The sequence below is a fragment of the Callospermophilus lateralis genome, chromosome 11 (genome assembly GCF_048772815.1).
Source record: "Callospermophilus lateralis isolate mCalLat2 chromosome 11, mCalLat2.hap1, whole genome shotgun sequence".
Lineage (NCBI taxonomy): Eukaryota > Metazoa > Chordata > Mammalia > Rodentia > Sciuridae > Callospermophilus > Callospermophilus lateralis.
In genome coordinates, this window is record NC_135315.1 from 10,755,433 (window position 1) to 10,770,378 (window position 14,946).

Below are 14,946 nucleotides of genomic sequence, written 5' to 3' on the forward strand. Positions count from 1 at the left end.
AGGCAGGAATTATGGAAATGAGGGCGCGGGCGGGAGGCAGTAGGGACTTCTTAGGGACTCAAAAGCACCGTCGCGGGAGAAGAGGTCACCGATAAGAAAGGATCGCTAAACTAGAAGTGGCCAGGGAGGAGGATGTGAGGGCGGGGGTTCAAGGTCACCCGCTAGGAGGTCGCAGGGCTGCTACTCAAACCCGAGCCCCGACTGGGAGCGCGTAGTTTTCGCCAATATCTGGCTGCTAGAGGTCCGCCAAGGCGCCGAGAGCCTGAGGGCTAATCAGGTGGCAGGGCTCGCGGGGATCCAGTACCTGCGGACAGGCGCGTGCACTGTCAGCGGCGGCGCGCTCCGCTTGTCCCGCCCCTCGGGGCTCCGCCCCCAGGTGCCCGGCGTGCGCCGGGAGCGCGCGCGTCGGCCCCGCCTCGTCCTCTCCGAAGCCCGCCCTCAGGTGCGCTCTGCAGAAGGCGGGGCGTGGCTTGGACACCACTAGGGACCCACGCGGGCGCGCGGGACCGAGCGGCGGGGGCGCGCTCACACACATTTACGAGCTCCGTCACTCGCGCCGTCTCCACAGACTGAGCGTGTCGGGGCCTGTCGGCTCTGCGGCTGGGGCTGCGGCCCTGAGGTGAGGAGCCGGCCGAAGGCCCGGGCGCTGTAGGCCTGTCGGTGAGAGAGGCCGGAGGTGGAGCAGGGGGGCGCGGCGGCGGAGGGTCAGTGGCGTGAGGGCTGGACTCGGGGTCTGAGGAGTGGGTGCAGCGGCCCGGAGCGGGCAGGAGCGGCGAGCGGAGGGACGCCGCAGACCCCCCGCACGTCCGAGCGAGCGCTGCTTGCCTGCGTAGTGGGTGCCGCGGAGCCCCGGGGATGCGGGCGTGTGGGCGTCCTGGGCGCTCCCGGGGACACTGGGGACCGGGTCGGGTCCCGGGATCACCGCGACGCCGCAGTTGGCGGGATGTGGGCCATCTCCATCATCAGTCCGTCTTTAGGGAGAAGGAAAAATGAAGAAGTCAGTCTCCTCGCAGGAGCTGGATGGCCAGCACTCGCTTTCCTTGGGGGGCGGGAGTCAAGTGTGTTGAAGGGAATTGGGGTGAGAAAATGCTGAGTTCTCTCTCCTGCACCGGGTGAGGTGAGCACCCTGACCCCCGAGACACAAAGAGCAGCGCCTGGCGCGGACACGTCTCGGCGGCCGCAGAGCCGGGCGGGCTGCGGGCGTCGGGCTGCCAAGCCGCTCGGCGGCGCGGGCACGGCTTCCCCTGGGCTCGAGGCTGGAACTCGCGTTTTGAAAAACAAGTCTGCAAAAATCCGACGTATCCGCGTGAACTTGTAGTTGAGGAATTTCTAAGGGGAGAAGAGTATTTGTCGGACGCCAGCTCCCAGCCAGGCTCAGGTACACCTCCTTGGGTCTTCTGTGAGGTTGGAGGTGTATAGGGCCAGATTTGCAGACGTGGGAGTTCCCAGCTAGTAAAAAAGGTAGAGCCTCAGCTCCCATCAGTTTAGGGATGCCTGACTCTTAATTCTGGTGCTTTATTTACTGTATTTTATGTCTGTCCAGAGATCGATATTATATATTGTTAGGGAAGATTCCATAGGAGAGAACATTATTAGTGCAGCTAGGACTTTGGGCGTATTTGCGTTAAAATCAGACTTAAAGAGGCATTGATCCTTGAATGTTTGCTGTGTAAGTGCCTGTGCTGTTGAAGGAGTAAAACTTCAAAGGGGGTTTAATACAGGGAAATTTTGCATTCAAGATAAGACCAAACTTATTAATTAATAAGTTACAAACTTGTGAGTGTCGTTTATATTCCATGTACTATTCTTTGTGTCAAGAATACCAAGATAAATACAATTTATAATCTCCATCCTTGAGTTTGAGAGAGTGATTATATAAAAGAGTTTCATAATATTCTACTAAATCATAATCTTTATGAGTGGGTGAGATAGTTTTAAGCACAAGCTTTTAGGAATTTATTATATATAAGAAAAGTTATGAAATGACTTGTCATATGAATGCTATTGAAAGTTAATTCCTTCAACAAGGAACACTTATAAAATTCACGATAAATTTTATCAACAATTAGTTTTTGTTTTATTTTCACACTACCTTCATAAATTTTCAAACATTAGAGAAGAAAGCATTTATAATGTATCTCCTGTTAAGTTCAAGGACTTATTTTGTAAACTGAGAAGCCAGTAATGTAGCAGGCCTGTTAAGTTAAAGGACTTATTTTATAAATTGAGAAGCCAGTAATGCAACTGGGTAGGAATTTCTCTAAAGTCATGTGCCAGATAGCTTCTTAACCTCTCCTTCCAATAAATAAATCTTAATTCAAAAGTAGCTAATACCAGATTGCATTTAAGCTTTTGTGGTTCAGAGTTCTAATGAAAACAGTCTTCAATTTAGGCTGAGATGGCACATTGTTAAAATATACAATATTCCTTCAGGCACAGATGTAGGTTAAGTGGATAGAAAGAATAGTGAGAGATTTGGGAAATTTCTTTTGATTGCTTCTGTTTTCTCAATGTAGTAGAAATCAAAGTTATAATCTGGGAATGATGCAACCAATAGAAGTTTAGGAGGTTTGAAGATTGGGCTTGTGAATAGATGAGTGTAATATGATTTCCAGGAAATTAAAACAATTACCCTTAAGTGTAAAAGTGCAACAAAGGAAATAGAGGGTGCTGGCTGTGGGTGCACAAAATAAGGGCGTCTCATTTTGCATACCCAATTACAATCCATTTCCAGTGTCTGTCTTCACAGTGTCATCAAGGGCGTATACCAGTTCCATTTGCCCCATTTCATTTTGCCTTATGCCTCTGCCATATTGCAGGTATCTCTCTTCTTTACATAAGTCAATCCCTTTGGGGAATCTAGCTTTTCCACGGCATTTTCTCTGCCTGGAAATTCTGCTTCAGTTTTTTTTTTTTTTTTTTCTAAATGTTATCTATCCTGCAAAGATAGAATAAAACTTTCTGAAAATCTATCAAGGATGCTGAGAAGGTGATTGATCACATCTCTTACCAGGATGAATCTGAACATCAGGATGACTCAGTTTCTTTATTTTATAGGCTGTAATCTTAATTCATTCCTCACAGTTTTTAAATTGGGTCTGTACATGTAAAAATGAATTAAAATTTAAAGGCTATCTTTACCTCTGCTCTTGTAACAGAAGCAACCACAGTATATAAATTAATGATCATGATTGTATTCCAATAAGGTTATATTTATAGAAACTGAAATTTGAATTTCATATAATGTTTACCTATCACAAGGTAAATACAGATTTCTTTGAATTTTTCCCAACTATTTAAAAATGTAGAAACACTGTTAACTCATGGGTTGTACAAACCAGCTTATGCTCTGGGTTTAGCCCCTGCCTCCTCCTACATCTTAATTTGCAGGCCCTTGAGCTGTAAGGACTCTGAGGAAGTCTTGATAAAGTAATTTGCAGTGAGAAAATATTGGCTATAATATTACTATTGGTGGTAGAGAAGCAAATACAAACAAGACAGTCTTTTTCATTAGGGAGCTCATGGATAAGTTCAAGATTAAGACATGTAAGTGAATACAGGAGATACAGTATAGTAACTGCAATTATATGTATTCTGTGTAGAGGTAGAACAAAGGAATGGTAATTAGCTCTGCTTGGGTGGACCAGAAGTGACCTCAAACAGTCATCTTTTGAAGGTAGAGAACATATTTTGAGCTAAGAGCCTTTCTGAAAATCTATCAAGGATGCTAAGAAGGTGATTGATCACATCTCTTACCAGGATGAATCTGAACATCAGGATGACTCAGTTTCTTTATTTTATAGGCTGTAATCTTAATTCATTCCTCACAGTTTTTAAATTGGGTCTGTACATGTAAAAATGAATTAAAATTTAAAGGCTATCTTACCTGCCATGTAACAATGAGATTGTTTATTCTACAATTTTTTAGTGCCTTCTCAGTGCTGTGTTGTGATTTGTTTTATTAATTAGAAATATTTTATAGAGATATGGTAACATTAGACAAGTGACTGATTTTTTTTTTTTTAAGAGGGAAGATTTTTAAGAAAAAGCATTGCTTTGAATGGGCCAGAACTAATGATGGGACTATTTTATAGATTTTTAAAAATCAAGACTATGAATTTTGAGCTTTCTTTTGTTATTTCATTTTCCATTCTTTAATTTTTCCTTAATTGCATTGCTGTTTTTTTCATGAATATGATACTCTCTATTATTCCTTTGTAGATATTAGTTATTCTGTTTTTAGGTATAGTAGTGATCAATATGTATAATTACTTGCCATCTTCCAGGTACCATTTTGGGTTTTATATGTGTTAGTTCTTTTAGTCATTTTAACAACCCAGAGAAGTGGGCATTGTTATTACTCTACTTTACAGATGACAAAACTGAGGCACAAAAAAGTTAAATAACTTGTCCAGGGTCTCACAGCTAGAAGTGGCAAAGGCAGGATTCATATTTAGTCATTTTGGCTCTAGAAGTTATTCTCTTTTTCTTTTTCTCCTCTCTCTGTCTGTCTCTCTCTCTCTCTCTCTCTCTCTCTCTCTCTTTTCTTTCTTTTTCTTTTCAGTATTGGAATGGAATCCAGGGTGCTCTATCTCTCAGCTACACCCTCAGCCCATTTTTCAGATTTTCTCATTTTGAGAAAGGGTCTCACTAAATTGCTGAGGCTGGCCTCATATTTGCAATCTTCCTGCCTTAGCCTCCTGGATCACCACTTGGCCTGGCCAGAAGTCACATTCTTAACCTCTATACTGTACCACTTCAGACATTACCATTAGTTTCTGTGTTTATTGATTTTGGTGCCTTTTATATTGGTTAAAATGCTTTTGGTTGCAAGAAGTATAATTTGATTGTAGAGGCTTAGTGAAAATGCAAATGTACTGGGGAGAAAATGGGACATTTCATATATCTCAAGGAATAAAAATTAAGTTTTGAGCATAGTGTTGCCCATCAGGAAAAAGTTTTAATGACACAATGTATGTTTACCTCAGTGTTCTCTTCATTTTCCATACTGCTGGGGAAACTCTGACCATTGTAGATCAACAGTAGTGGTAGAAGTAGAGGAGGTAGTAGTGAGTGGGTCCGGTGTGTGGGGAGTCAAATTTAGTTCTGTTTTAAAAGGCTCTTGTGAACCTGCTTCAGATTCATGAGCTTCAGACAAGGCCATTGGCAACTCAACCTCAAGTTCAGAGAACAGTTCTCAAGGAAGTAAAAATATTATGACTCCATCAGCTATTCTATGAGGGATCTATTACCTAAACATGAAAATTTAAGCATTTAGCATTCAATTTGAATTAATAATTCAGTAGTATCTACTAAATCAATATGTTTTGGCAGTCAACTCTAGAATGTTCATGCTGCATTGGTTAGTGTTTTTGTGTTTGTATTGTAGCAAATCATGTTTGTGGTTTTTCTTCCTTCTTTTCTTTCTCTCTTTTTTTGGCCTAGAGATGGTTATCAGTCCACTCTTAACTGCCTTTGTTTTGTTGTTTTTAATTTCCTTATTTAGTATTTTATAATATGTTGAATTCTTCAATCACATTTTTATTACAGGGTACATATTGAAAAAAATAGAAAAAAGCATAAATAAAGCAAAAGTTTTCTATAATTCCATTGTTCACTTTAAAAATATCTTTCTAGTCTTCTGGGCATATAAATAAGCCAACTTTAATTGCATATATTTACTTTTTTAGAGAAGAAAAACTCTCTCTAAAAAGTTGCTTGCTTTTTTGTCTAGGTAGAGACAGCCAACAAGATTGGAACAGATTGTCCTTGTTTTGGAGAGGAATCATATCATCGGCATCCATTAGGTAGGTTAATATAAAACAAGGCAGTACTAATTGCTGTGGAAGAAGGTTTTACAGGACTTTTTTTATATTTCCCCCAAGGTGCCCTTTCAACACCTCTTGGTATGCAGAGATGCTGGGTTACTAGAGTGGGCAAATTAGAATAGGGACCATGGAGATTGTAGTTAAGATTCTGGCTACTTCTCTTTTGAGTCAACCTATGATGAAACCACTTTGAAGAATTGAGATATCTCCAAAAGAGTTCCATGGGCAGAAAGAGTTCCAAAGGCATTCCGACAGGGTAAACATACACTAGAAGATGGATAGGACTTTGGATAGGATAGTGATTTAGATCATAAAGTTTTTAAAAAAAAATATTTATTTTTTAGTTGTAGTTGGACACAATACTTTTATTTTATATATTTTTATGTGGTGCTGAGGATCAAACCCAGGGCCTTACACATACTAGATGAGCGCTCTACTGCTGAGCCACAACCCCAGCCCCTAAAGTTTTGTTTTTTAAAAATAATTTTTTGAGGTGAAATTTATTTATACTGCACCAAAGTAAAACCCCTCACCAATTAAGCAGTTTTTTCCCATTCTCTTCTTCCCTAGTTTCTGGCAACCACCATGGATTTTTCTATTCTATGGATTTTTCTATTCTAGAAATTTCACATAAATGGAAATTGTATAATATTTGATATTTCTGTCTGACCTTTTGACTTAACATAATATTTTGGAGGTTCATCTATATGATTGCATATATCAGTACTTCATTCCTTGGTGACTGAATAATATTTAATTATGTATATTTGTCACAAATTTTTAATTTTTGGTACTGGGGATTGAACCCAGGGGCTCTAACACTGAACCACATCCCTAGTCCTTTCTATTTTTCATTTTGAGGTAGGGTCTCTCTAAGTTGCTTAAGGCCTTACTAAGTTGCTGAGGTTAGCCTCCAAATTGTCATTCTCCTGCCTCAGCCTCCCAAGCTGCTGGGATTATATACATGTGCTACCATGCCCAGCTTATATGTCACAATTTATCCATTTATCTATTTGGACCATTTCTACCTTTTTGCTACTATGTGTGATGCTGCTATGAACATGTGTGAACATATATTCCTTTGAATTCCTATTTTGAGTTCTTTGGAATATATACCTAGGACTGAACTTGAGGCTCATACAACTTTTCAAGGAACTGCCAAGCTGTATGAGTGTATGAGTATTTCAGTTTTCTGTAATTTCTTATAGGAAATCTACTCTCATTCAGATCATTATTCTCTTATAGGTAGGCTACATCATTCTCTGACTGCTCTCAAGAATTTTCATTGTCTTTAATTTTTAGCAGTTTGATTATAATGTGTATATGCGTGGATTTTCTTCAGTTGACCTTTTTGGGATTCACCAAGCACCTTGAAACCTGCAGTTTGATATCTCTTGCCAAATTTGGGACATTTTCAGATTAATTCTTTATTTCTGTTTTTAGCATTACCATTTTCTTCTCTTGTAACTATGCTTATATGAAATTTAGGTTTTCTTGTTATTGTTTCATAGTTCTTTATTCAAAGAACTATGTTAATTTTTTAAAAATCTTATTTTCTGGGGCTGGGGTTTTGGCTCAGTGGTAGAGTGCTTGCCTAGCATGCACAAGACACTGGGTTTGATCCTCATCACCACATAAATGTAAAATAAAGATACTGTGTCCACCTAAAAGCTAAAAAATAAATATTAAAAAAATCTTATTTTCTCTTTGATGTTCAGATTGGGTCTTCCCTTCTCTCAGACCCCTCCCCTCCTTTGCTTTTCCTGTCTCCCTATACCCTTCCTTCCTTCTATCTCTGTCTTTCTTTCTCTCTTTCTAGAACTGGGAATTGAACTTGCTTGCTAGGCAAGTGGTATACCACTTAACTATATCTCCAGCTCTTCTTTTAATTTAATTTAATTTTATTTTGAGACAGGGTTACCCAGGCTGGCCTTCAGCTTGTCCTTCCTCACCCTCCTGGGTAGCTGCGATGTGTGTCATGGCATCCAACTTCAAAATGGGAGTTTTTTATTGATCAGTTTTTAAGTTCACTAATTTTTTTTAACCTCCATTCTGTTTTTGAACCCACTTCATGAGTATTATTTATTTTTTACTGTGTTTTTCTGTTCTAAAATTTCCATTTGGTTTTGCTTTTGGTTTGCTTCCATTTCTTTCTTGAGATTTTCTCTTCAGTTTTTTTCAAGAGTGTTTACCATTTCTTACCAAAGCACTTGTTAGTTACGTAAAGTTTTTACTAGATAATTTCCAAATCTGCATCATTTTGACATTGGCATCTGTTATTTTTCTTATAGTTGTTCATATATACATACATCATTTGCCAAGAAATTTTGATTTGTTTGAACTGTGGGCTTTGTTTAATCCTGTTGCATTTGGCAGGGTGTGTTCTTATGTTGTCCATCAGAAAAATCAGAAAAAGGCGCACCTAGGATAGGAACAAGGCTCTTTATTCATTTTTTTCTGTTTTTATTAGTGTATTAGAGTTTTATTAGTGAATTATACATAAAAGTGGGGTTCAATCTGAATTCATACTGTGCTCTATTTCAGTCTTGTACGTCCTCATTGCCTCCTCTCCTCCTTTCCCTTGGTCCCTTTCCTTTGCTCTATTGGTTGTCTGTTTATTCATTTTTTAAATTGGTGCATTTAGTTATATATAAAATTCCCCCACATTGTGATACATTTATACATATATATAATATAATTTGGTCAACATGATTCCCCATTTCTTCCCCTTTTCCTCCCTTCCTATCTTTCTACCTCTTGACCTCCCTTCTAGTTTTGGGTCTCCCCCTTTTTTTCCTAGCTTCCATATATGAGAGAAAACTTTGACCCTTGACTTTTTGATCCTGGCTTTCTTCAGTTCCATCTGTTTATAAGAAAATGACAATTTCATTCTTCTTTTTGACTGAGTATAATTCACTGTGTGTGTGTGTGTGTGTGTGTGTGTGTGTATAAAATAATTTCTTTATCTATTTGTCTAATGACAGTTACCTAGGCTGGTTCCATAACTTGGCTTTTGTGGATTGTACTGCTGGTTGGTATGCTGATTTTAGTTCTTTAGGATAAATACCAAAAAGTGGGCTAGCTGGGTCATATGGTAGTTCTATTTCTAGTCTTTTGAGCAATCTCTATACTGCTTTCCAAAGTGATTGTACCAATTTTTAGTCCAACCAACAATATATGACCCTTTTACCCACATTTTCACCTGTAATTGCCATTATTTTTATTCTTGATGATTACCATTCTGACTATGGTAAGATGAAATCTCACTGTAGATTTGATTTGCATCTCCCTGATTGCTAGAGATGTTGAACATTTTTTCATGTATTTTTTGGCTATTTGTATTTCTTCTTTTGAGATTCTATTCTTATGCTCAGCACAAAGGAGATGACACAGGATAAATCCCAGGCTAATTCAGTGAACAAATGTATACAGCTTTTATGGCATCTATGTAGTAGACAGGGTCCTGGTCTCTGTGTCATCACATATAGAGGTGATTGCACTTGTGCTCTTCTTCATCATGCTTCTTCATGTGACACGTATCTACCATCTGAAGTCTTTACCTTGGGTGTGATTTTTGTTTGTTTGTTTGTTTATTTATGTGATGCTGAGAATTGAACCCAGGTGCCTCACATGCACTAGGCAAGTGCTTACCACTGAGCCACAACCCCAGTCTGGGGTGCACTTTTTACTATGCTAATAAAGCAAAAGTAACTGGTTACTTTATTTTATGCTTGCATTTGCCTCTTACCACCTGGAGGTGCACCTGGGAAAGTCCATAATATTATTTTCAGAACAGGGCAGATAGACCATTGTCTTGTTCCAGTGCTTTTGATTTTAGTGACCTTGTCAGCTCTGGCTTCTTGGTATTTCTGCTGACCACATAGTCTCAGTAGACTGAGCTGACCTCCTGACTTCCCAACCCCAGACTCCCGGTTTTATCTTAATTCAATGGCCTTGAAGATGGCCTATATTTTTAATTCCTAGTTTTCTGATGTGTCTGTTAACCCTGTAAGACTGAGACTAGGTTGGCCCTGAGAGATTTGATTTCCTTAATTTTAAGGAGTCCCCCCCTTTTTTTTTTTTTTCCTTCATCTCCCAAGGGGTGGAGATCCTTGACCATCTCACTATGGGGAATGTTGATCTTTTATTTTAGTAGCTGTCAACCCAGTTAGGTTCAGGTAGTAAGTCTCCACTCACAGTCTTTGAACTGTGATGGTTATTTCAGTTTAGTTTATAAAACGTTTACAGTGTGGTTTGGATCTTCCTGTGTGTGCCTCCCAGTGACCGGTCTTTGTCAGTTCAGTTAGTCTTTGTTAATGCACATAGGATGAGAACCATGTATGCCCAGCTTGGTAGTTAATGTAGGAGGTAAAAAACAACTTTTTTGGGTGCTTTCTTCAGCTTTTCTTTTATTTGACCTCTCTGCTACTTTTTTTTCTCATAGCTTCTTTTTGCATTCTCCACACAGAAAGTCTTATTGTGCCACACACTTCTGCAACTATAACAACATCTAGGGCTTAGTGACAAGAGGTAGAGAAGAAGAGAATGGAAATTGCCCCAGCTCTCTGGGAGCCATAGCTGCACATGGAGACGAAGGTTCCACTGCCTCAGAGTTTTGGCTCATTAGCTTTCATTAGTGCATTCTGGCACTGCTACCATGGTATTACTTGGGGATGGGACATAGGCAAAGGCAGAAAAGAACAATAAAAAACTTGGTATTTCTGCTTTTTCTTTTATCATTAAGACTAAATTTTCCCATTTCTCCTTCTGGAACTTGCTCTGTGGCATGGTGCTCACTTCAGTGTTCATTTTGGAGGATTACAAGGAGAAAAAGTGGTAAGCTCCCTGCTGGTTTGTTTGGTGGTATTTCAATTTCTGGTTATTCCCGGTGCTACTTACTGTTTACTTTTGACCATCCTCAAATTGCTGCTTCATGTATTCTTTCCAGGTAGGAGGGACAGCTTAAAATATGCTTAACTTCATTTTACTTGGGACTGAAATCACCTGTTTTTGCCATTAAAAATGACTTGTGTGCTGAGGATATAGCTCAGTTGGTAGAGTGCTTGCCTCACATGCACAAGGCCCTGGGTTCAATCCCCAGCAATATAAAAAAAATAAAAATAAAAATAAAAAAAGACTTATGCTTTACTGTGTGGTTCCAAGATTTGCTTGCTTATTTGTTTTCTCTGTTAATAGGCTTGACCAGAAAACATGGCCACTGCAATTAGGGAGGTGGGAGTTTGGAGACAGACCAGAACACTTCTATTGAAGAATTATCTAATTAAATGCAGGACTAAAAAAAGTAGTGTTCAGGTAAGTTAAAATACTCTTTTTTATGCCTTGTTGTAGTTTATTTCGTTTTGATATTTGCCATTTTTAAGAGATAATTTTGCTGGATACATTTTTATTATAATTTCTTTTTGCTGTCTGTATTTGCTTGCAAAGTAAAAGTCATAAAAGAAAAACTGAATTACCTAGTGCTCCTAAATATGAAACATTATTATTAAATTTAATTTCTAACATCAGTCCTTAATTTTGAACTTAAGTGCATTTCTCAACATTCACAAACTACTTTTTTACAGTTAACTTTGCAGAACATTATTCCACAATATTATTCTCCACACCCTTCCATTTTATACACTCTAGATTGAATTGCCCCAAAATACTAAAATTATGTCACAACTTTGTACTGCAGCATGCATTACTTTTGCTAAAAGAAAGAAAGAACTCTAGCTAACCATTAAGTAATAATTTGAAAGGGTGGAAATGTCTTCTTCTGAAACTAGAAGAACAATTAAACAGAAAGGTGAAATAATAGTTTATGCCTGTTAAAGCTGACCATAAAATTTGAGTATAATTTTAGTAGTATAAATTTAGGCTTTATTTAAAGTATGATTTATAATTCAAAATCAAAGACATTTTTGTGGTGATTCTTTTAGGGATGTTTGGTAAGTACTTAAAATTATGAGTAAATAATTTATTATATTTTATATCAGTGACCTAAGATAGTTAAATATTGCATTTATATCACTTAATTTATTATGTGACTTGAGTTTTGAAATATTTCAGCAAAACTGAATGTAAAGGAAAAATCACCTACTATGTCTACTGGATTTGTTGAGATGCTCAATACAGTAATTCTTTTGGTATAGAACTGCTTTTACTTTTTGTACAGAAGAAGGGATTACCAAATTCTTCATGTTTTTTCTTGTTTATATTATGTGCATACAAATCTTGAAGTTTTTTACTTGCCAGTGTTATATTTTATAATGCTTTGTTTCTTTTATTATAGGAAATACTTTTTCCATTATTTTTTTTGTTTTGGTTAATATTAATAAGCATGATGCATCCAAATAAGAGATATGAAGAAGTGCCTGATATAGAACTTAATCCTATGGATAAATCTATCCTTTCTAATCTAATTCTTGGATATACTCCAGTGACTAATATTACAAGCAACATCATGCAGAGAGTGTCTACTGACCACCTTCCTGATGGTATTGTGATCTTATATATGTATTCTATGACATAAAGTGGATTCAATATTTATTGGCTTGCTTTACTAGCATTCTTTAAACTCTTAGAGATGTATTCACCAACAAGTATATTGTTACAAAAATAGTTCTACTGCCTTATGTTTCTTGTGAAACATTATTGGTGATATGTATTTTATGTATTTTCATATTTTAAATTGAATTCTTAGAGATTTGTAAAATAATTTAAGAATATTTGTATAACATAAAAGATTAGAAGTAATATTTTACTTTGATTCTGACTCATAATTGAGAAGCTCGAAATATATAAAGCAGTAATATTTTCAGATTGCCATGCCTGTTTATGGAGGTATGTGGTATAAACTGAATAAGCACTTCATTTTGAAAACTATGACTGTGGCTAAGTACTTAGATCTGTTTTATATCTCACAAAGAAGTGGACTAGGAAATAGTGTAAGCAGTGACATTGTAGTGAGCTTTTTGTTGTTTTGTTTGGGGGGTGTTTTTTTTTCTGGGATTGAAACCTGGGGCACTTAACACCAAGCCACATCCCCACCCTTTTTATTTTTTATTTTGAGACAGAGTCTCACTAAGTTGCTTAGGGCATTGCTGAGTTGCTGAGGCTGGATTCTAAACATGAGATCCTCTTGCCTCAGGTTCCTAAGTCACTGTGATTAAAGGCATGGGCCACTGTGCTAGGTTCTAGTGAGTTTTTAAGTAGCTTTGAGGGAACCTAGAGCAAGAACTGGAGAAAGTGAGGGAAATGTTTATACTAAATGTTTTACACTGTAATGATTAAACAATTAAATGCTGAACTATAGAAAATAACAGTCTAGCGTTTTTAAAATTTCATATAAGATAGTTGTATTCAACTTCTAGTATATATTATCACATATTGAGTATGTCACTGAGTAGATGACATGAGTTAGTAAGGAGCCAAATAACTTCATTTTTTTTTGCAGATTATTGTTATTGAATATTTTTATCAAACATATCTTGTTGGTATATTATGTATTCACTGGGATACCATTATTCACAAATACATACATACATATATATAAAGTTCTATCTTTTAACAACAGAACTATCTGAAAATGAGTTATATACACATGTGTGGTAACACAACTCATAGGATATTGAACTAACTTCCTCTTCATTCAAGTCAATTCTGGAGTTTCATATCTATTTACAAGTCTAGAAAATCATGTTAATTAACATTTAAGTAATACTTAATAATTTACAAAGCACCTTCATGTTTGTTACTTCACTTGGTCTTCACAGCAACCCTGTGTGATTAACTGGGTATGGTGGATGAGAACAGTAAAGTTTGGAGAGTTATTTAAACACTTATATGTGTTCACACAGCTAGTGAATGATGAATTTATGTACTGATTCTGTGTTCTTTCCATTTTACTACATATTTTGGAACTTCTGAATTGAAGTTACGTGTAAACAAAACTGCAAGAAGATATTTAAAATTTATTTCTTCTAAGAAAGGAATAAGAAATACTGGGTTTAAGTGGCAATTTTTATTCAAAGAACAGTTGTATCATAGTTACTAAAATACATACCTAACTTCTGAGAAGGATTAGAGTACTGTCTTCATGAGAAGAATTATTTAAGTTAAAAATATCCTTTCATTTATCAAGGAATTATGTATTGGTTTTACTTTCAGGTAGATAAATGACCTGCATTTTTACAATTTTACTGCTTTTGGAAGTTTTAAATTTCAAAGTCTGAGTAAGTCTCCTCCTGGTCTGTGGACTTTAAAAAGTGGAAATGACAACAAAACTCTTCAGTATTACAGTTTAGTACAATTCCTAGAGAAATAATCTCTTGATAAAATTTTCTACATATTGTTTTTTACTATGCTTTATTGTACTCATAACTTTCACAGTATACTGATAGTTTATGTAATAATATGACAACTTAATGCCAATAAAATTCAATTATTCTTTTACTCTTTGATATATTAGTATTATCTTCATTTTCTAAGAGGTTAGAGAATAAATCAAATGTGCTTATAAAATATTCCATTCATCAAATATAATTATAAAATTGATATACTATAACATAGTAAACCATTTTAATTCATGAATTAACTGTATTGTTAATATTTGTAGTCATAATTACAGAAGAATATGCAAACGAAAAAGAAATGCTAGCATCCAGTCTTTCTAAGCCCAGCAACTTTGTAGGTGTGGTTTTCAAAGACTTCATGTCCTACGAACTTCGCTTTTTTCCTGATGTGATTCCAGTATCTTCTATTTATATGGATTCAAGAGGTAAATAGCCCTAAATAATCATTGAAATACAAGAAATGTATGGCCTTGGTGCTTGCAGTATATATATGCACAATTTGATGGGCTCCAACATTGGTATTTTCTGCTGTGCTTATTTGTTCATATAGGAACACTCAAGTGTAGCATAAAGTGTGTGTGTGTGTGTGTGTATACACACATATATATGTGTGTATATATATACATTTATCAATTATAGTAGCATAAAACAAAATTATATCTTAACTTATAAGTCTTTGTAAATCTGTATTTGTTTCCCTATGTCATTGTTTTTACTCATGTTATGGTACAAATCCTTAAGATTTCCCATTAATAAAGTCAGTG

The 14,946-nt window shown here is 37.0% G+C and overlaps 1 protein-coding gene across 5 annotated transcripts in view; it reads left to right on the forward strand.

The window, feature by feature from the left end:
• The first annotated feature begins 539 nt into the window (after positions 1 to 539).
• The window catches only part of Abca5 (ATP binding cassette subfamily A member 5), a 72,716-nt gene continuing 58,309 nt past the window's right edge, over positions 540 to 14,946 (forward strand). For 3 of the 5 annotated variants that reach the window (XR_013092635.2, XM_076869265.2, XM_076869267.2), the window contains exons 1-6: positions 540 to 619; positions 5,735 to 5,807; positions 10,631 to 10,664; positions 11,025 to 11,141; positions 12,121 to 12,325; positions 14,446 to 14,607. Coding sequence is in view for 4 of the 5 variants with exons in the window: in XM_076869265.2 (XP_076725380.1) it covers positions 11,040 to 11,141; positions 12,121 to 12,325; positions 14,446 to 14,607 (469 nt within the window). In the remaining variant the exon portion in view is untranslated. Of the gene's footprint in view, positions 620 to 5,734; positions 5,808 to 10,630; positions 10,665 to 11,024; positions 11,142 to 12,120; positions 12,326 to 14,445; positions 14,608 to 14,946 lie in introns of those variants that run through there. The other 2 variants (XM_076869266.2, XM_076869268.1) reach the window with 2 other exon arrangements.